We start from the raw sequence: 22,506 nt of genomic DNA on the forward strand, positions 1-22,506 counted from the left end.
CCTGCCTCTTACACTCTCGTACTCAAACCAACAGACAAGACTCCCAGGAAAACAAGAAGATACACAGTTCTGAGCCCTCCCTTCCACTTGCCTTGTATGGGGTGGGAGAGTTGTAGTTCTCAGGAAACTCCCAGCTCAAAAGCACAGACGTCTTTGTCACCATCTTCACCTTGAAGTTCTTGGGCAAAACTGCTGAGAGAAAAGTGAGGAGGAAGGGGAGAAAGGAGAAGAAAAGGCAGCAGAGGGAAGGAAGAGCAAGAAAGAGAAGGAAGAGAAGGTCAGGCACCGGCAAAGGGGCTCCAGCCTGGGTCTGGCTGCGCTGCAGGGACGGGAGGGCTCGCTCCCTCCTCCACGCTTGCAATTGTGCCCAGGTCCATGTCCCATTGCTCCCTGTCCCCGTTCCTAACCCCAGGGAGGGCGTGTGGCTCTGCCCACACTCCGATGGGCCTGGGTGGCTGCTGCAGGAACGAGGTGCTGGCTTTCTGAGCATGCTCAGGTGAGGACACCCATCCCAGGTCACGTTTTGAGGCTTTTTTAAAAATTTATTTTTGATTTTTTGTTTTTGTTTTGTTTCGTTTTGTTTTCTTTTGGCTGTTTGCAAAAGCTGAAGAAAATGCTCTTCCCACCTGTATAGCGACTGGCCCCCCCCTTCAGGTGCCAGTGAAAGAAGGGTGTCCGGACTTAACTTAGAAGAAAGCGGTAAAAGGGACTTACCTGGCCCAAGGCAGAGAGGAGCTGAGGGACTGAGTGTGAAACCAGAGTGCTCTGCGTTTACTCACGAGCCTGGCTGAGCCCGGCTTGACCTCTCCAGCTCTCTGCCTCCCGGCACCAGCCCCGGTTACAAGGAGAGAGAGAGGGAGGAGAAACCGGTAAGTCCTACCTTGATCCAGCTGGAACGTCCGATACTGGACAGTCGGGCTGTACGGCCCGGGGCCTTTACTGGTGTGAGCACGGATTTTAACATCATAGGCGGTGTTGGGTTTGAGGCCGTTGAGGGTGTAGGAGTTCTCTGGGGAGGGGGGCAGGTCTTTTTCCAGCGGGTTGCCGGGAGACCCGGCTTCCCGGTAGGCCACGGTGTATTTGACGATGGCTCCGTTCCTCTCGGCCAGCACGGGGGGCAGCCAGCCAAACTGGACCGACATGGAAGTGATGTTGCTCGCCTCGAGGATTTGGGGGTAACCCTTGGGGATGTCTTCAGGGGTGGTGAGTTCCTGCACAGCTTCCTCCCCAAAGCCAGCCCGGCTTTTCACGGCCAGCTTGAAAACATACGTGGCGCCTTTGTGGATGCTGGGAGCGGTGTACTTATCCTCCAGGGCTGTGAACTCCAAGGTAGCCAGGGGGTCGACATCCTTGCGGCCGAACTGGAGCCGGTAGCCCATCACCTGGCCTTCCGCATCCAACGGAGGCTCCCATTTCACCAGAAGAGTGTTCTCCTCTGTCTGGTGCACAGACAGGATGGGCTTCCCTGGGACTGGGAGAGAAGAGGGACAACTTCAGTCAAGCGTGGGACAGGGGAGGAGGTGCAGAGACTCTTAAAGCTGCAGCAACAGGTTCCTCAAATCACTGGCAAAGTTTCGTTTTGGTGCTGTGAACTTTAGTGTGTCCCCTGTAAGCCGAGGGGCTGCCCACCCCTGTACGGGTGCAGGGTCTCTGTCAGGTTTGGGGAATGAGGTGCATTGCCAACGTGTCAGCTGTGAGGTGCTGAAACATTTCTGGCGTTATTTTCTTCCCTTTCCTCAGGATGGAAAGGTGTGTGTGGCTCCTGCCTTACCCCGGATCACACGCTCCCAATCAGCTGGGAAGAACAAGCTCAGCAACCCTGACTCCCAGCGTCCTGGAGCAGGAAGGATGAACGCAGGAATCCCCCAGACTCCCGTCCTCTCTTTCTGTCTCTCCATTCCACAGCGCAACTCATGCAGAAAGCGACTGGAACAGATTGGCTCAGGCTGGGAAGTCCAGAGCAGCTGAGGGTGAAGTAATGAAGGATGGGAAAGGGAGTGCGGGCAGCCCCAGGTCCCGAGCAGCAGGCACGGGGCCAGCCCAGCCGGTTGGCAGCAGTTGATCACCCAGTTGGGTACAGAACGAAGGAAACACGCAGAGAGTGGAACCAGAGCCCAAAATCGGTGGGAGGCAGAGGGCAGGGAGAGCTGTGTGAGAGTGTGTCGGTGTCTTTTCGGTTTGCTCCCTCCTTAACCTGTCAGTTAGTTCCTCCACATTTAGGGGGATATTGCGGGAGCTCAGCGGTGCTAATGAGCCCTGGCACTGCCCGACTGCTAAGCAAGCCCACAGCCCTGCTGAAATGACATGCAGGCCCAGAGGTTCCTGAAGCCAGAGAAACCAGAGCATTAATTCCAGCAGCTCATGCATCATTTACACTCAACTCCGCTATCAGAGATCTCATTTCCTGCTCCCCGCCTTGGCGTTTTTATATTTCTGGTTGAACAAGAGGAGTGAGAATGGAGTGAGAAAGGATCCCATCCCCCTTGCAGCCGAGTCTGAGCGAGGTTTGGTGGGTCGGGGAGCAGTGGTGCCGCTACCGAAGTGAGTGGGAAGCGCAGGGAAGGACCCTGGTGGAGTTAAAGTGGAGTTAAACCGGGCATCGGAACGCAGGGGTGAGGGGCTGTCTCTGCAACAAATGCTTTATTCAGTTCAAACTGCCGAAGAACGGCTAAGGAGCAGCGCTGGGAGAGCCTCCCTTGGAAATGCTTAAGAAAGACATTAAAGAGAAAAACAGTGTCATTACCTTTATGTTTTGCTTTTTATCACAAATGTTACTATAATCAGCTGAGCTTGAAAAATATTACATTTGCACAACAAATATTGTTTGGAAGAAAGGTGAGAAGAAAGTGCAGAGGGGGAGGAAGTGTTTTATTTTGCAATTGGTTTGGACAGTAAAGGAGAAAATTGGATGTATTACTGTATTTAAATTCAGCCCCTAGCCCTGAATGATAAAGAAAGAAATTTCTCCTCTCAGAAGGTATATTGACTCAACACTGCAAAGAAGATAAGAATGTTACAGAGCCATTTGAAAGATTTTTTTTTTAAATAGCTATTTCCAGTTGGGGGAAATTGAGTTTTGGGTAATAGCTGCTGTGCTGGGGAAAACATCCCTCTGTGACTGATCACCTGCACTGCAAATCCTAATGGGGAGAGATGAGGGAAGGTGACAAGAGCGAGTGCCAAGGGATGGAGGCAGAGAGTAATGCTCCGGGAGCGGAAAATGGAAAGGGTAGAGAGCCTCTGGAAGAAGGAAATGAGGAGAGAGAAGCCGGGACTATGGAGAAGGAACATGGGCAAAGGTAGAGAGGAAGGCGAAGAGGGCGAGTGAAGGTGAAGTCTGAGAGCGCGGTGACGGCGTCAGGCATGGGGACAGCGGGCTGGACATCCTAATGTCCCAGAAATCACCCCTGTTCTCTTGGGTACCAATCTCTCAACAAGGCAGGAGAGGCAAGAGGGGAGAGGAAGGCTCAAATCCCACTTCCTTGTCTGAACGCAACAACATGAGTTGAAGATGCGAGTTAGGGCAGGGAAAAGCAAGGGCAGGAGGGCAGCCGGGGTCCGGCCCTGCGTGTCTCCCCAGCTCTGCCCTGAGTGTCTGTGCTGCCTCCAGAGCCTGAGCAGAGGTTTCCAGGTTAATTATGCAGTGCTGACCGAAGGCTTTCCGTCTCTGCAGAGAGCAATGTTCTTCCAGAAACAAGGATTGTGTCAGTTTATGCAGCTGCTACAGGCAGGGTGAAGGTCACTGCCCCAAAACTAAGAAGCAAATGACCAGCCAGTCAGAGTTGGGAAGTTAGTAGGCAAAGAAAAGATATAAAAAGGGGAGAAAGCCACCATCTGACAGCAGGAACAGAACAAAGAACACGAGCAAAATGGGGTGAGAGAGGGTAACGTCCGTCCAACAAGAGATGGGCTGGATCAGGTCTGGGCACCAGAGGCTCCCTCAGCTGCACAAAACCCTTCCCATAGCGCTGAGCAGCTGTTCAGTGTGAGAGTAGAAGCCAGAGGAATGCAGATGCTGAGAGGGCAGCGCAGCTCTCTGGAAGAGCAAAGGACACCCCGCTGCCTTTTGTCATTCCTGTTTGGGTCCTGCCATCCTCGCCTGGCACCGCGTCCTCTGTACCGAGACCACCAGACACTTTGCCACAAAGAATAGGTCAAAGGAAGGAATGAAATCTGGGTGGTATGTGCAGACAGAGCCCAGGTCGCAGAAAAAGGTCAATACTGTCAGTACTTTTCCCTCCACTAATCCTGAGCAAAGAGGGGATGAATATTCAGACATGATACTAAAAGAGGAGTGGGCACTGTGAGCCACCACTGTCTTCCTGCTGCTTTTCAGATCTTTGCAAGTCACCACCACGACAGCGGAGCTCTGGCTCTCCTGTTCCCCTGCGCACCCGGTGTGCCAACCATCAAAGCCACACAGTCTCAGACCAGCAGAGATTCTCTTCTCTTCTGGTGCACCAGAATTTCTACCGCAGGAGATTACAAGCAATGAATTCCTCCTGCGTTGCATTATGAAGTGTGTCTGGGATTTCTGCAGCACTGGACAGAAAACGATGTCATTTCGCGAGGGCTTTAGGAAACAGGTGGATCCCAGCGGTTCAGGAACAGACTCCTACCTGCGCCCTTGGTGGTGACCACTTTGGGTTTGCTGCGAGCACCATCTCCCTTCATGGTGTAGGCGGCTACGGTTATGGAATACGTCGTCTCAGGCTGAAGCCCAGCAATGATCATTTCCTGTTTGCGAGATTCCAAGGGAAATCATGTAAATATTCATGTCCATACACACAGGTAGATCTCTCCTCCCTGCAGGAGTCCCAGCCCTTTTCTTGCATGCAGGAACATTCACTGAACCTGAAACCAGGAGATGCTCTGGGGTAACTGGGTGGAAGTGGCAACTGGCAGGAGGCTGAGAAGCCACGTTCCCTTAGCGGGAGGCAGGCACAGCCTGTTCCGAAAACACGGCATGTCTGCGGGGCCCCGCTTCGACGCCTTCTCCTCCACATCTACCTCTCGCACATTCCCTATCTCCAAATATACAAACTGCTTCAGCCATCAGAACGCCGCTGTGCTCTTCAAAGCGTTCCTCTTCACTCTGCCGTCTCGGAGGAGGTCTCAGCGCTTTCAAGGAGATTATAGGTTTTTTCTCCGTTACCCTCCTCCCACTTCTCTCCTCAGAGATATTTTTTAATGCCTTCATAATATTAAAGGGATTGCTTTAACGCAAAGTGCAAGAAGACATTTTCTGCTCGCACGCTAAAGCGCTCTGCTAAATCCCCACCGCCCTCTATCAGCCCCGGCACACCTGGCTCCCGAGAGCTTTGTGAGAGGACTGGCCTCAAGAACAGCCCTTCCCGTGGAGCATTCAGCCCTTCAAAGGGCTGTGTTGTACAAAGGAATACCCGTGCTAAATCAAACAGGATGAGAGCATATGCAGCAGGGTTTTCTCCAAGGCCCCGAAAAGGAGGGAGGTGTGAACGCTGTGCATGTTTTATGGCTTCCCTCTCCCTTCAGCCCCCACTGCCCCTTTGGCCTTTTGATATGAAACGCGGGGCAGTGCTTGGGAAGGATGTGCTGGTCCTGAAAATAGCTGGATTGCCCCCAATGTTGAGCAGGGAGTGGAACAGCAGAACTTTGAAACAGTGGGATTGTGATCAACAAGTTTGGAAGCCATCAGCTCCAGAGACAGCTCTGTCTTCTAGAAGTCAAGAAACCTGCTCTGCTTTCACAATTACCACTGAGTTTTATTAAGACTTTGCCTTTCACATGACTCGGTTTCTCCATCTGTAGAAGAGAGGTCTCTCACTTCTTTTGGGCACTTAGCAATCTCCAGGAGACAGGAACACAACTTATTTAGTAGCGTATTATCTTGGGACCCTGTCATTCCAAGAAGGAAATGCTTTCCTTTCTCCTTCTGCTTTGTAGCTGTAGGATCACTGAGACCATTTAGTATTTTAGCAGAGGTAGCAAATGCCAAACAGCCAAGCCGGATTTAAGGTCTCCTTGAAAGGCAACAGGGCCAAGAGTTATTCAGTGCTTTGTATCAATGAGTATCTAAGAACCTTGGCCCGTTAAGGGCACAAGGCATTTGTGCATGTTCTGATAGCTCAGGAGCTCTGGGGCTTTGATTATTCAATGTTTCTTTGGTCTGTATTTTTCAGGCTCAAGCCAGGGGTGCTTGCGGACCAGCCCATCTTTAAGCATACGAGGTATTCCCAAATTCGACATCCCATCTGCTTCCCCGCGGAGGAGCAGCAGAGCCGTCCTCCCTTCAGAGCCGAGGGGAAAACCCTGATGAACTACACAGGCACACAGGGGCGCAGAGCAAAGTGAGCAGGGTGGGGACATGGGAAACCACCAGCGGGCTTCAAACAGGCACACGGGCACTGCAAAAAACGCCGAGGAAAAGGAAAATATCACAGCACAAGAGGACGTGGGAGGAGGGAAGGGACAGAACCAGGATGGGAGGATTGTTACTTTATTTTACTTACGTATTCAGCAGTGTCATCTGTTTCCCACTGGGCAGAGAACAAGAGAGGTTTTGCACGTGAGAATACAAGAGGGGAAAGAAGGGAAAGACAGAGACACAGCATGAGGAAGGAGCCCCTGAGCAAGCAGCCACACGAGGTCACAAGTTACCAGGCCAGCATGAAGGAAGAAGTAGAGTGGGAGAAATTAGTAGATTCCACTGTGGCCTTTGCCTGTTTTAAAAGATGTCCCAGACACGGGGAGGGTGGCTGGTATTTAGCTCAGTGCTGGGACAGCAGCTCATGCTCTTCCACAATAGCTATAGTCTGCGAGTGCAAATGAACTGTAGAAACACAACATACACCTCGTCGTAGAGACACTCAGCTGCTTTCTCCAGCCTTAACGTTGCTTGGGATGAGACGAAGCAGCCAGATCACCCACCCACCCCAAAACCCTTCTGGGAGAGGAGGAGACGGGAGCGGGAGGCGAGCGCTCACCTGGGCATCAGCCAGCATGATGTCCTTGATCTGGGGCAGCCCCCTGGCCTCTCCGTTCTCCATGCGCACGTAGTGCACCTGGTAGCCGCGAATCTGGCCGTGCTGGCGGTTCTGGACTGGAGAACGCCAGAACACCTGGATGGCGGTGGAGTTGAGCACCTCCACCTCCACCTTGCGAGGCGGAGCGCTGGGCACTGAGGAGGGAAGAAACGGGCAAGAGTCACCTGGGGATCCACCAGCGGGACATACACACACTGAATCAACCACCCTGAAGGGAGGGGGGGACTTAAACTGGGTATGCCACCATCTGGCATTGGTCTGTGTTCAGCGAAACAGGGAAGCGGTTCTGGGGGATCTAATCTGCACAGCTTGGAGATGGGCAGGGAAATGGGTCCATCTCATAGTCCGGATGTTCTTCACAGCCGCCAGTTTGCTCAGATGGAAGAAACCATATAGTTCCAGACCACGTTCTGAGGGTAAAGCCAATTCCTCACGAGCCAGAAAAGCTCTGGTCCTGCCTGTGGGATCCTATGGAGACGATGCCGAGGGGACGTGCCCTGGAGATCCCTCGTCTCTCGGGCAGGATGGGTGGTTGGTGGTTACAGCTGCTGCACATGTCGGGGCAGGAAACACGACATGTCTCTGATGGAATTTGGGCAGAATTGTTGGAAATAACAACTGACAGCTAAACCTACAAGAAACCCATACTTTCTCTGAGCCAGGTACTCCATCCACTTGGACACGGGCAGCGAAACAGGACCCACGCTGGGGACAAACCTGTTGCTTTTCAAAAAGTTATTTTCATTTGGGATGGAGGCAGAAAGCCTAAGAAGTCTGGAATTTAACTGTGTTATTTACCTGGCCTGCAGTATTTGAGGGTCCTAGCTCTCCCTTCATGCACAGATTGTTTTCCTGGTTTTATTTTACTGGAGAAATACCAGGAAAATTCAAGTCTTTTATCCCTGTTAGTACTAAAAGTCTCCAAGCTGGGCCACTGGAGTGGAGTCTAAACTGTCACCAAAGGTTTTCTGAAACTTCAAGGAAGAGATTCTTCCTTTTTTCCCATAACCAGCTTAAAGAGGAGCTGGTAAGAAGGAATGTGTGGGAAGAGCTCTTAATATTTTCAAACAGTTTCTGGCAGCAACCGTCTCCTCTGATTTAATTTCCTTGCTGCTTCAGCTGCTTCCTCACTCAGTAAGAGCATCTTTCCAGGAAAGTCAAGGCTCACAGAATCCCGGAATGTCAGGGGTTGAAGGGCCCTGGAAAGCTCATCCAGTGCAATCCCCCCATGGAGCAGGAACACCCAGATGAGGTTACACAGGAAGGTGTCCAGGCGGGTTGGAATGTCTGCACAGAAGGAGACTCCACAACCCCCCTGGGCAGCCTGGGCCAGGCTCTGCCACCCTCATCCCAACAAGTTGCTTCTCATATTTAAGTGGAACCATTTGTGTTCCAGTTTGCACCCACTGCCCCTTGTCCTGTCCCTGGTTGTCACCAGCAGAGCCTGGCTCCATCCTCCTGACACTGCCCCTTTCCATATTGATCCCCAGGAATGAGTCCCCCCTCAGTGTCCTCTTGTCCAGCTCCAGAGCCCCAGCTCCCTCAGCCTTTCCTCACACGGGAGATGCTCCACTCCCTGCAGCATCTTGGTGGCTGCGCTGGACTCTCTGCAGCAGTTCCCTGTCTCAGAGCTTGACGTGAATAAAACAAACACCCAGAAATGTAAAACTACATCCTTAAAGTAGGGAAGGACAAGCCTAGAAATGCAGAGGGGCTGAGGGAGGTGGATGCTGCACGGCTTAAACTGGGGGCTGCAGCTTGTGCCTCTGTTTGGTGGCCAGAATTGCCTCGACGTCCCCCCAGCCAGGGACACGTATTCACCGGGGGACTCGGGGAAAACCCAGCAAAAGAGCAATTACCATCTTCATCTGTGCGGACGATAACCGGCGAGCTCTCCGGGCCTGGCCCCACCTCCGTGTGAGCCACGACAGTGATGCGATACTCTGTCCACTTCTCCAGTGACTCCAGTAGGATCTGACTGGTGGTTGGGGGGATATCATTCACCTCCTTAAGCTCCGTGTCCTCCGAGTCTAGCGCTCGATAGTAGACGCTGTAGCCGGCCAGGACGCCGTTCTGGCTTTCGGCCGGAGGCGGCCGCCAACTTACCAGAATGGCGGTGGATCTGGTGCTGACGCATTTTACGTCTTGAGGGGGGGCAGACGGTTCTACGAGGGGGGAAAATTCAGGAGGGAAAGGGAAGAAGGGGGAAAAAAACAAAAGATGGGAAAGATAAAAAGAAAAAAAAAAGGAAAATGATAACAAAAAAATCTAAAATAAAACATACAAAAATTTGGTTTAGGAAGATAAAATTAAAAAAGAAGCTTTTTGTTGTTGTCTTTTTTTTTTTTTTTTAAAATGAATAGAAAAAAAAAAAAAGCCAACGGAAATGAAATGGGGCATCAAAACGGAAATGTTGTAAAATAAAGGAATAAAGTGGCAAGCGGGCTGGCCAAGAGGGGGCCGGTACCAAACTGCCCTGGAAAGGACCTTTTCCTTGGCTCCCTGTTTACAGGGACCTGGCGGGTCCCCCCTGCCTGGCAAAGCTCTTGTTTTCCAACCACAGCCTCTGGGATCCCCAATTTCTTTCAAGGGTTCTGTGAAAAGTAAGTAAGAAAAGCAAATCTCTTGCCAGGTGGCTTAAATGTAAGAGTCTGTACCTCCAGCTGCGAGTTAGTAGTTGTCCACAAACCTAAGGAGGCCAAAACCCACGATGGTGATGGGCGGGATAGTGCCAGGCAATGAGCCCATGGCGTGTTTAAATATGGATTTGCAAGAGAGCAAGGCAGTGGGTTTGCCGAGGTGTTTAGGCACCTGGTGGGGCTTGTGGAAGGAACAGGTTTAACTATCATTGCACTCGCAGCCTGAGCCACACTGGGGTATTTCTAAGGTGCCAGGAGGAGCGTTGCAAACATGGCCCTACAGCTGCCTCTTCAAACTAAGCTCACAACTAAGGGTTGATTTTCCATGGATGGGGAAGGCACAAGCACAGCTTTCCAGCACATCTGCAGGACACTTAGACCGGTGCTACGTGCCTCCAAATACAGAGACAACTGCAAAACCCACAGGGGTATCGGTGGAAACACCATGGGACTGACACCTTGGTGCGGTCAGGACTGAGGGCTGTGCCCCAGCGGTAACCTGGGCACCGGGAAATCTTCAACCAGGTTTTGCAACCGCTAATTACAATCGTTCAGCCCAGCGAGCAGAGAGAGGGATGTGTTTTCGAGGTAAATTTGCAATGAATACAGTCAAACTGCAATAAATAGCTTTTAACTCTCTGCAGACACCGCCAGAAACTGGGGTGTCCTTATAAGCCCCCAAAGCATCACCTGCAAGAAGCACAGCAGATAAATCCTGGACACTATTTCTCATTCCTCTGCTGCTTTTTAAGCAATAAAAAGCTCTTTTACTGAGAAATCATTTTTTCAAGCTTCTTGCTCCTGTCCCTGAGTCACCACCAGATGTTTAGGCCCAGCTTGCCTTGAGGACTCTGCTCAATCAAGTCACATCCTCCCAGTTCACACTGGAGCGAAAGCCACGCACTTTGCGTCCATCTCCATCAAACAGAAATCAGAGGGGCTCACAGAAAGGGTAAAGATAACCCCTATGCTGACGTGCTGAGCGCTCTGTCCAGTAGGACATTTTGGGTGTTTCTCCTGCTCTTTGGCTGTATTTAAGATGGTAAAATGAAACCCTGATGCTCAGAAACGCCACCACAGAGGGTGACGATCGCCGGCCATGGCTAGCCACGCAAAATAATATGAAATATGTCAAAACAAACAAAACCAAAAGTAACAGACTGGAAAACGAAACAGAAATCAAGCCGGTAATTTGAAAATTAAAAAAAAAAACAATCAAAGGAAATCATAATAAAATAATACTGATATAAAAAGTGACTCCTTCCAGAACATTCCCAGTCTGTTTACCTACCTTCCACGCTTCAACTGCTAATTTATTAGACTTTCTTACGAGAGAACACGAGAACTGAGCTACGAGGCCAGACCAAGCTCCTGGTGGGTTTCTGCACATGACTTGGCATTTAAAACCCCACTCCTCGCTCCCAGCTGACTTACCCCCGAACCAGCACCCTCACCCATGCAATAACGGTAATTTGGACCCCAATCTATTCTCTTTTGCTTCGTTTTCTGGCAGATCTTCTTCCCCCTATAGCTCTCTCCATCTGCTGTGATGGATGCAGCACCAGAATGGAGGTGCGCTGCTCCTTCCCACAACACAAACCCCTTTCAAGGTACGGAGGAGAAAGTTTCAACCCTCTTCGCTGCCTGCCGTGATGCTCTTCGCTTCTTTATTCTCCCCATCAGGGGCTGGTAGGATTAAAAGCCACTTTCCCTGCTCAAGAGCCCAGCCAAAGCCAGCACGGCCGAGAAACCCACTGCAGAGAGGGTCTGGCCTGACCTACCCTTTCCATCCTGAACCTCATTCTGAAAGCCCCGCGAGCAGAGCCGCAGCGCCGGCCGCCCCTGGGGACACGCTCCTCACTCACCCTCCAGCACAGGGACCTACCCAGAGGCCCTGGAGCGAGGCCTCCTTGGGTTTGCACCTTCTCTGCTCAAAAAAAGCCGGGGGGTGTGGGTGCGTGATGGGGGAGAAGGCCCAGATCCCACCCGGGCCCTCTCCCCGTCACTCTCATCGACTCCAGCACCTGGATGAAAACAGCCGCCAAGTGCTGGCTGCCCACACTGGAGATGCATCTGGGGAGCTCATGGCACTGGGAGTTTATTTCCTTCACAATCCAGCCCAACCTGCGGGACGTGCGTGGGGACGGCATCGAAAAGCGGGGTTGTAGGCAGGAGCCAACGGACCGCAGCCCACGGCGGGGCTGGGAGCCCAGCTCTGCCGCCAGCCCCTGCGCTGGAACCGGAGCCGCAGCGCGGGCGAGAGCCCCTCGGCTCAGAGCATCGTCTCTGCCCGCCGCTCCGTTTGCCCCAGGCAGACAGGAATTTGGGGAGCCCTCCCACAGATGTGCGTGCGGACCCACGCACGTGTCGGGGAGCCTGCAGCGACAGGGTGGACTGTATTTGTGAATCCGCTTGAGACCAGCCAGTACTCACCTGAGCTGCACCTGTTACATGCTTTAAAGTTGACTGTCCAAGCCACAAGAATGACCCTTACTGACCTTGTACAGTACAATGTTTTTTAACCCTTTAGGTACCATAGACTTGTGGATTAAGTTTCGTTCACTTTACCTACTGTGAGGAAGGGGGAAGGGAAGGAGAGCAGAGCTAATGGGTGGGGGAAACGTCCTTTCTTAGGAAGGAACAGAGGGTGAGAAAGCCCCGTTGTTCCTCTAAACCTGCGCAGCACCCACCCGGCCACCCCGTCTGTGGTCACCTACTCTGAAATTGCCGAGCAGGAGAGTTGCCAAGGAGCCCTGGGAAGGTCATGGCTAATTAGAAAGGGCCAAACAGCTTTCTCCAACGGTAAGTCTTGTCATTTTTTTTTCACAATCTACGTCTCTGGTACTTGAAGAGTTAAAACCCAGCTACTTCAAGAAGAAAAAGATACTTTACCTTTAGTTTAATGGATTTTACTTTGGTTATGATGCTCAGGAGCCACCCTGGCAGGGAGGCGGAGGGTGTTGTGCAGAAAGGTGTGCGATGCGGGGAGGGCTGCGGCGTGCAGGCACATGCTTGCCAGCTCGGTTAGGAGGGGAAAAAGCACCGAAAACCTCGGCAAAGGCTGCGGGAGGACGGGGGAGGCTTTGCTGTTGCAGAGACAAGATGGCACCGTGGTGTGAAACCGCCCAGCAAGAGACAGACGGACAGAGCAGGGAGCTGGTTTCATGGGGCTGCAAGGGCATGCAGGCAGGCAGAGCAGCGAGAAAAGAAACAAGAGCCATGGAGCGGGCCGAGGAGGAGCCGAATGGAAAAGGAGCTGCAGAGGGAAAGACACAAAAGCCTGTCCCGAGCCAGAAGGTCTGTGAGCCGAAGGATGTCGCCCGGACCAGGGAGAATTGACTCGTTCCTCCAACAGCCAGCCAGGAAAAAATGTTTCATCGTGTTACAGGACACTGACAGCTCCCAGCTGATGTTCTGAAGAGCGTTACATTAATAAAACTATCCCTATGAAAGCTGAGCTACAGAGAAATAAACCCGGCCTCACTCTGGGCAGGTGCCAAGTTCCAAAAAGCCCCGAAGCCTTCCCCTTTCCCAGACCCCCTTCTCTTCAGCCCTCAGGGACAAACATCCAGCGTCACTGAGCCCTCCTGCCATCAGCTCCCACCCCCTATTCCAGCCTGTTTGTATCGACCCAGAAAGCACAAATCCCAGACCCTCTTTTCCTCCCGTCCCCACAAATCTCAAAGAGGGAACCCCCTTGTAAAACAGCAGCAGAGTGTGGGTAAGTCGGACTCTTATTTTGCAGGTCCTTTTGGTCCACTTGCCCGCACCCCGCAGCGATGCTCCCTCTGACAGTACCACACTGGAATCAGAACCAGCAGATTTGCAGCAGAGTCAGCAAAAAATGTTCTTTGGATATGTAGATAAAGAAAAAAACAAAAAGGAATAAAGGGGGAAAACATCTGAAGCAAACAAAATATCTTTGAATGGACCAGAGGCCTGAGAAAGCCCCAGTAAGGAATTCTGTCTATGCAGAAACGGCCTCCCCTTTCCTCCCGCTCCTGGGGGGAGAGAAGGAGAAAGACGGGGAAAGATAGACAGACAGCAGGACGTGACAACTGAAGCGGGGAGAGCCCGCTGCTGTCCCTGCTACGGGCTCCGAGGGACGGAGCGGCGCTCGCTCTCCTCGCACTGCGGCCAGAGCCATTGCCGAGTTAGTTCTGCTCCTGGCTACTCCAAACTGCAGCGGAGTGATTTAGTAGAGATGAGAGGAGACAGAAAACACAAAGAACAGCTGCCACAGCCACTCATGCAGTGAAAAAACACCTCGTTTAAAAGCAAAGATCTGTGAAAAGCCCAGGTTGAAATATTGCCATCCAGGGTTATCGTCCCCAGGGCAACAGCGAAGGGAGACAATCCATTAAACTAAAACCAGCACATTTTGGTTGCGTATGCTCCATCCTGGTGTCATTAATATCCCCTCCCACAGCCTCCACATGACTCTCCCACTCTGGAGCCCAAACGGGCCCGTTCCCAGTGCCGCTGGGCCAGCAGCTCATGGAACAGAACATAAGGGCTGTTTGCCCAACGGCGGGTGGAAACATCGGGGCTTTTGATTCACCACCTTCCCTTCTCCTCTTTCCTCCCGGTTCCCGCACCGTCTCCCCGCTCCATTGCCTGTGCCCCCCTTCCAGAGAGCGGCTGCGCGATGCTGGGGCGCCGTCCTCCCTGAGCATGCTCAGCACCACGGCCCATCGACAAGCTCCTCACCCCATCAACGGGTGGTGCTACCTGGCCTCCCGTCACCCCCCAAAAAACATGCACCAGCCTTGCTCTTAATTCACAAGCTATTTGGTCAGCAAAGGGAGAAGGCAGAAGATCCGAGTGACCTCCCACCATCCCGCAGAGGAACCCCAGAGGTGTAACACGCGGGAGCGCCAACGGCCGCCCACAGCTCCGTACCCCTGTGCCCACCATCTCTGGCTCCCTGACTGTCTTCCCCTCAGAGAAGGGTGGGAAAAGGAGAGACACCTACTAGACTGCAAGGTGCGCTCCCGGACCTCCGGGGTGAAGGCCCCCAGGCCCAGGGCCGAGCGGGCGGCCAGACGGAAGACATACTCAGTGTTGGGCTTCAGGCCTTCCACAGTGAACGAGGTCGTTGGGTCGAAGTTCTTCGGCACCTGAGATGGGTGAAGGGGGAAGAAAATAAACCAAAACCAAACATAAAAGCAGAAGAGGCGAGCCCTGCCCGGAGACACCTGCCCTGCTCCCCGCTCTCGGCTCCTTGGGGCCCCAACCCCTTGTGCTGCTCCGCTGAGCACTCACCTCCCTGCCGTGGTCTCCTTCCTTATAGAGGAGCTCATACTTCACTATGATCTCCTGGCGGGGAGGGCTCCACGACAACACGATGCTCGTCTCCGTCTTGGCTTCTGCTCGGAAGTTCATCGGCTGCCCAGGGACTGACGGGGAGAAGAGGAGGCAGGATGAGAGACACGAGGAATCACATTAAGTTGGGTAATTACAAGACTCCTACCCCGTTTTCTTCAAAGCCTGTGCGTGAGGAACATGTCAGCAGCAAAACGCGATGCTGCAGAGTGAGAAGGACTCTCCTTTAAAGGAGTGGAAGGTTAAATCCCACTGCAGGACATGTCCAGAGCTACTAGAGATGGCAGAGTCCTACTGGATCATCTGCCTCTTTCCTGCCGTGCAGGATACAGCCCTTCCCATTAACGCCCAGTGTGGAAAGATTCTGGAAGTGGGAAGACCAGTTGAAAAGGCTCCTCACCAGCACCCCACACTGGAAACGGAGCACCCAAAAACATGCTGGGTGAAAACCTGTGATAAAACACCTTTTGTTCTCAGCTCAGCACATCTGCTGTGACAATTAGGGCTTAGTTTTGCTTCTCTTTTAGAAAAAGGCAAAATAAGGCTCGTTCCCCACTCAACTCTGAGAGGGCAGTTTCTGGGTACTTTAAAAAGACTTAAGATTCACCATTGCCTGGGAAGTGAGTGTTTTTATGCCTATTAAAGACATTTAGAACCTGGAAGCAATAAGATACTCACTTTGAAGCATGGCACAGCAGAAATGGATTCTCTTTGCATAATTGCTTGCCCTAACCATTTAAGAAACAGTCTTTCCGAGAAAAAACAGATCAGAAATCATGCACCAGGCACTCTGGCTCCAGCCAGCGGACCCAGCTTCCTCCCAGAAGGTTACTTCTATTCGAACCAAATTCAATCAATAAAGAAATAAATGCTCTGGTGAGATGGCAGCCACAGCTGGATAATGCTACAAGGCAACATCTCTCCCTTCTGCAGCCTGGAGTATCCAGGGCTAGTGACCATGAGCCAGCACTGGGCCCTTGTGGCCAGGAAGCCAATGGGACCTGGGGTGGGTCAGAAGGGGGTGGTCAGTAGGTCAGAGAGGTTCTCCTGCCCCTCTGCTCTGCCCTGGGGAGACCACACCTGGAATCTTGTGTCCAGCTGTGGCCCCTCAGTTCCAGCAGGACAGGGAACTGCTGCAGAGAGTCCAGCGCAGCCACCAAGATGCTGCAGGGAGTGGAGCATCTCCCGTGTGAGGAAAGGCTGAGGGAGCTGGGGCTCTGGAGCTGGACAAGAGGACACTGAGGGGGGACTCATTCCTGGGGATCAATATGGAAAGGGGCAGTGTCAGGAGGATGGAGCCAGGCTCTTCTGGTGACAACCAGGGACAGGACAAGGGGCAATGGGGACAAACTGGAACACAAGAGATTCCATTTAAATTTGAGAAGCAACTTGTTGGGGTGAGGGTGGCAGAGCCTGGCCCAGGCTGCCCAGGGGGGTTGTGGAGTCTCCTTCTGTGCAGACATTCCAACCTGCCTGGACACCTTCCTGTGTAACCTCATCTGGGTGTTCCTGCTCCATGGGGGGATTGCACTGGATGAGCTTTGAGGTTCCTTCCAACCCCTGACATTCTGGGATTCTGTGACACAAACACTCACCTCCTTGCTGCGTCTTGACCTGGATGGGGTCGGAAAGGGGCCCATCTCCCACCGAGGTGAAGGCCAGGACGCGCACGGTGTAGGTCTCGTCCTCGAGCAGGCTGCCCACCGTCGTCAGCAGGCTGTCGTCCACGTTGTGTTTCTGCCAGTTGCTGACGGGCTGGTCGGGCTCCATGGTGTAATAGACACGATAGCCACGGATCTGCCCGTTGGGCTCCACTGGTTCCTCCCACTGGATGATCATGGTGGTGCTGCTCAGCATTCGGCCCTGCACATTGCGGGGGGCACTGGCAGGAGCTTGTTCCCCAGTCCGAGTGACCACGGACTCGCTGGGAGGGCCCTGCCCGATGCTGTTGACCGCAGAGACCCAGATCTCATACTCGGAGTTCGGGCTGAGCCCCCCGATACTGTAGCGTGTGGTGGTGATGTCCTCTTTGATCTGATACGGTCCGTCCTGGCTTTTAGACTTGTATTCAATGACATAGTAGGACACAGGGTCTGGATTTCCAGAGTCCCAGGTGATGGTGATACTTGTCGCTGTCGTCTCTGTCACCACTGGCGTCCCAGGAGCCTTGGGGAGTGCTGAGAATCAGGAAGAACAGACATTAAAAAAAACCAAACACACATATGCTGAAATGGTGCCTAATTGGGCTAGTTAGGGCTGTAGGAGCCGGAGGCACAGTACCAATCACGGCGCGGCAGTTCGGTAAAGTGCTGCTGAAATATTATGAACCTAGTTATACACTCTATTATCCTCCTTAAACTGCTCCATCAAAAGCAAAAGTGTTCAGCTAAACATCTGGAATCATTAGCACAGCCTTCAGCTGCGCATCCGCCGGCTCTCGCAGCAGCGAGGAAAAGCAGTTTCACCAGAGCTCCTTCCAAGCACGTAATCGGATCTTCCGAACCAGCGCTGGCAATGGCTCCGGCGTTGCTGAGTCTGTGTTCAGCGGGTAATGTACAGTGCAGACTGCGCTCTCTACACCTATAAAGCTGTAAGTACTTGGAGTGCTTCCTCTCCAGCCACAAACACGTGTTAATACTCATCTCCAGGCTCCCTTTGCAGCTTGCTGGAGGCTGCACGTTCAGTGTTGGACACCTTGAACAGCTTTATCTATTCTCCTCACTACATGCTTTAGACCCTTTCCAACCTCACCTTCTCTAGGCTCAAACACCTCTAAAGCTCTAACTCCTTTCATCTTCTGGGTGGGGAACATTGCAGGTGCTTACACGCAGAAACATAAGGAGGAACAGAATACAAACAGAGGAAAAGAATACGAACAAAATGACAAAAGGCAGAAGGCACCAGCAGGGCAAGATTCCCCATCTGAGGAGACAGGACAGTTGGAAGCGGACGCAATGTATCTTACACAGCAGCTTTTTAAACTGATAGGATCCGACAGGGAAAAAGGAGAAGGAAGAAAATACTCAGGCAAATGAAGAGCAGCTCGGTCCAGCCCCAGGCATCCTTCTGCTGGCACACGAGCCCGCTCCCTGTGCGAAAGCTCGGGATGAGCGTCACGTCAAGGTTCACTAGTCCCTACTCATTTCTGCTGTCAGACCTTCCTTAGTCAGATGCACTGATACAACAGGACTGCTCCCCTTCTCCAAAGGGCTTCTCCTCCTCTCCCGCACCCGCCCGCATCCTTTCCCACCCCGTTGCCCCCCAGCCCCGTCCTGGGCATCGCCAGCACTCAGAGCAGACACCAGCTCACACAGAGAGCTCCACACTCACCCAACCACAGGGGCATCCCGCTTGGGTTTTAATACTCCCCTGCTGAGGACAGAATAGATTGAAGATTGCACCCGTGCTCCTGGTGGGAATGGCTAGCTGGAAGCCGGGGTTATTCCCCCTCTCGCTGAGGCAATATCGGCCACTAAGATGCTGGAACTAGGCTCTAGTGCAAGGGTACACATGCCAGAGATTCTCCGGCCCTTGGCCGAATCTCTAACCTTGGCACGGGATGGCATGCAGGCTTCAAGCCATCCAAGGCTCCTTGCAAACTGCCCAGCCAGCCCCACATCCGCATCCCAGGCCAGAAACGAGCATGCAGGGGGTTGGATCACCGTTTTTCTCCGTAACAAACAGCTCAGCTCTCCTACAGCCAGGAAACATCTCAAGCCACCAGCTTTTCCCTTCTCTGCGGATTTCTGTGCGTGGAATCCCCAAAGACACATGCACAGATCCCAGCACACAGCTCAAGTTTGTCTCCCTGCTCATGCTCACATACATACGCATGTACATGTTAATGCAACCAGTAACAAGACGGACTGACACACGTGCAGTCAGGCACCTGCATGCTCACACAGCCATGTTGCTCCTTCTCCCGTGCACACACACACTCGTGCACCTTTTGACATGCACAGTTGCGTCCCCACGCTCCTCATGTGCAGGTCGGCCAGTTCCAGGCTCTCCCCATGCAGACACAGAGACACGAGCAGGACCAGGTCCCCACAGCCACACGGGGACGTCCCCACTCATGCACCGGCAGGCACGGCCACGGATCTGCAAATGCTCCCATGCACCAACACCACATCTGCTTTGCACACATGCTCAGACGCCCCGTGCCGACCGCGCACCCAACACGTGCCTGGCACATACAGAACCCGTGCAGCGGGTGCGCACGCGTGCTCCTACAAACATGCACGGCCGGGGACCCCACGCACTCGCTCACGCAGGCGTGCGCGATGGTTTCACGCTCTTACACGCTCTTACATTTCACCGTGATCTGAGCAACGGCTTCTATGACTCCCAAACTGGACATGGCCACACACGTGTAGTTGGCGGAATCCTTGACGTCCGTGAGCTCCAAGACGTTGCGGCCCACGGGCATGTCGTCTTCGGGGGTCAGGTCCTCCGCTCCCTGCATCCACTTGACGTAGGGCATGGGTGACCCCACGGCCACGCAGGTGATGTTGACGTTGCCGCCGGGCATGATCTCGTGGCTGACGGGGAGGATGGAGAAGCGAGGGGCCACGCGACGAACTGCGGACGAGACGCACAGAGGTAACAAAAAAAAACAAAAGGAAAGAAAAGCCAAACGAAACAAAACAAAAACCAAACCAGAACAGAAAGAAAAGAAAAGAAAAGGGAGAAAAAGAAAAAAGAGTAAAAGGTAATTTAAATATAGGTGGGGTTTGTCGGCATTTCGTTTCTTCCTTCATTAAAAACAAAACAAAAAGGCAACGAAATGAAAAAATTGAAAACCAAAAGCCAAAAAAATTAAACTTCAAATAAATTTTTACTTCACAAACAATATATAGAATATAGACATAAAAGCGATATTTCATAGCAACAGGGTTCCATTGATCAAGATTAGACCCATCACAGCACAGATAAATACACAAAAATTTATTAGCAATTTCTCATCTTTACTGGCAAGAGCTGGCATGGCGAGCGCCCAAACCCACCTCCGCAGGCCCCGGGAATCCTGCTCCTCCCCTTCCAGCCCGGTCCGGCTCCCAGCACCTTCTGCCCAACAAAAGGGAACGGCCCCTCCAGCACCCGGGCCCAAAACGGCCCAGGAGCCGCCTCCGTCCCCGCAGAGGGACCCTCGTCCCACCGGCCGCCCGGTGCCCGGGGTGCTGAGAGGAGAAGGTTGGGGTGGAGGTGGAAACTTCTCCAGATTTTGCCTCGTTGGAAAGGCCTAAATCTTGTTGTGAGCCAGAGAATCCAACAAAGAGAAGTATCGCATCCCCAAAGGCCGGAGAGACGCCGCCTGAACAGCAAAGAGGCAGGAAGATAAAAAAGGGAGGAGAGGGAATCCCCGGAGCGGGACAGAATTTAGTTGGTGTCTGCGTGTGAGAGCCGGCCAGGGGGTGGCCGTCCCCCTGGGGCCAGGAAGAGTGTGGAAAAGATGAGAAACTCTAATGAAATTTTTGTGGTTTTCGGGTATAGAAACCCTAACGAAGCCTCTTTAAGATCTGACACGGTTCCATCGATAGATGCAGCTTTCAGAGTCACAAACATCATGCAAAATAGGTAAAAAGAGAAGAGAGAGAAAGATAGAAAGAGAGAGGAAAATGCAGAGAGATATAATTTATGGGCGGCTAGCAAATGCCCACATGGATACTGGATAGAAAGAGAGCGACAGAGAAAGAAAGGAAGACAAGGAGAAGGAGAACAAGGAGGGGAAGGGAGAAAGAAGAGAGAGAAAGAGAGGGAGGGGAGGGGGAAACCCACTTTAATGCTGCATACTTTTTCTAGCTGATGTGACCCAATGTGGTGGCTCACATTGTCACATCTCAGCCCTGGCGGAATAATAAATAGAATAGAATTAATAAGAAAAACAAGGTAATGAAACTTGGAACGTTGAGAAAACAGTGACATGTTCTGTGCATCTCCTTAGCAGAGAGGTGGATGCAGCTTCCAGACCTTACACAGGAAGAACATGGACGCAAAGGGGAGGCTGCGGTTTCCTTGGCTCCATTTTCTGAACTAAGTGGGCTGGCCGAGGTGGGATGCTCCTCCTCGGGGGGGAAAGCAGGAGAACGGGCAAAGGAGACACGTTGGAGGATCAGAGAGCTCTAGGGAGGGAGCTGAGGGCATCCCGCAAGCAGAGACTAAAGGATACGGAGCTCGGGGAGTTGCAGGCACAGCAGCAGCCGAGGGAGAAAAGGAGCCGGATCCCTCCAGCTTCAGGGACAGCCATGCAGTACAGGCCCCTCAGGCAGGGCGAGCAAGGGGGCAGGAGAACCGGGAGAGCTGGGGGCCCGAAAAACATCTGTCCTTGCTGTCCTGCTCCCAGGTAACCTCTCTGAGCAACTCCTAAAGAACCTGTGGCGATTGCATCCATGCACAAGCAACGCAAAGGACGCGGGGGCCGAGCCCGCCGTCACTGCTCCCGAGCCCTGGTGCCTCCACGTGGCCCCTGAACTTGTCTCGGGGTTTTTCTAGTGTCTCTCTTCCAGCCTGCTCCTCCAGCTGCAACTCGGCACTACGGATCAGCTCAGATGGGGCTGGGAGAGGTAGCGGCTGTTTTCCATTTAGCGGGGTTTGTTAAACACAAGCCAAACGCAGCCTCTGCCTCCTGCAAGCTGGCAAGGAGATGCCTTCAAAGAAAAGTGCGTGTGCTCTTCCCGTCGAGCCGCCAGATCCTTTTCTGCACAGTTACCAGCAGTCAGGAACTCAAGGCAAGGAAGAGAAGACTTCCAGACCTGCGGCATTAGGAGCTCAGAGATGCCGAAGGAGAATTCCTGCATGCACGGATTTGCGAAGAGCACGGCCAGCATGTCCTCACCTCCAGTGTGGTCGGGGAAAGGGCTGGAGTGTGGAGGAAAGACTGCAAACTCACCTGGACACTAACGCTAGATGATTTTCTGCTCAGAGAAAGGTGTAAGGGGAGTATCGGCGTTTGCACAACCTCAGGAGCCAGCACTGGCTCAAGAGCAGGCAACGTGCTCCTTGCGCCCTCCTGTCACAGCGCTCGGGATGATCTGGAGCCCTAGACGTGGGGGTACGTCCCTGTCACCCGCTCCATCCCTCCTGCCACCCTTTGCTCCGGGAGGAACCGCATTTCAGAAAATGGAGCCACGCGAAAACCGCGCCGGTCACAATCTGAGACAAGATGGAGAGAACTTGGAAAAGAAACAAGTGGGGTCAACATGCAGACAGATCTGGGGTGGGGATGACTCTTCTGAGGACGGGCTGGTATGTCACCTTCTGGAGAGGGGAGGCAGGGTGGGGAGAGGCGAGAGAAATGGGGAGACATTTGCCGGACAAGATCCGGTCAGCAAACAGCATCAACAGCAACAAACAACGGCAGGTGGGATGCAAACACTGAGTTGTCATGGAAACAGAACAAGACCATTAATTCAAACAGAGGCTAATCGCAAAGAAATGAAACCGAACTAAAAGAGAAAGGAAATTAAAAAATAAGAAAGAAAAGGTAAGAACAAACCAGAATTTAATAACTGAAAAGC

At 52.8% G+C, this 22,506-nt stretch overlaps 1 protein-coding gene across 6 annotated transcripts in view; it reads right to left on the minus strand.

Moving 5' to 3' along the window:
• PTPRS (protein tyrosine phosphatase receptor type S) overlaps positions 1-22,506 on the minus strand; it is a gene marked incomplete at both ends in the record, with an annotated part of 92,946 nt that overhangs the window by 24,644 nt on the left and 45,796 nt on the right. For 3 of the 6 annotated variants that reach the window (XM_080359301.1, XM_080359302.1, XM_080359304.1), the window contains 9 exons: positions 92-189; positions 881-1,471; positions 4,620-4,737; positions 6,966-7,159; positions 8,885-9,190; positions 14,640-14,784; positions 14,930-15,063; positions 16,585-17,166; positions 19,301-19,570. In XM_080359301.1, the coding sequence (XP_080215427.1) occupies positions 92-189; positions 881-1,471; positions 4,620-4,737; positions 6,966-7,159; positions 8,885-9,190; positions 14,640-14,784; positions 14,930-15,063; positions 16,585-17,166; positions 19,301-19,570 (2,438 nt within the window). Of the gene's footprint in view, positions 1-91; positions 190-880; positions 1,472-4,619; positions 4,738-6,491; positions 6,519-6,965; positions 7,160-8,884; positions 9,191-14,639; positions 14,785-14,929; positions 15,064-16,584; positions 17,167-19,300; positions 19,571-22,506 lie in introns of all 6 variants that reach the window. The other 3 variants (XM_080359300.1, XM_080359303.1, XM_080359305.1) reach the window with 2 other exon arrangements.

Source organism: Nesoenas mayeri, assembly GCF_963082525.1.
Source record: "Nesoenas mayeri genome assembly, chromosome: 25".
Lineage (NCBI taxonomy): Eukaryota > Metazoa > Chordata > Aves > Columbiformes > Columbidae > Nesoenas > Nesoenas mayeri.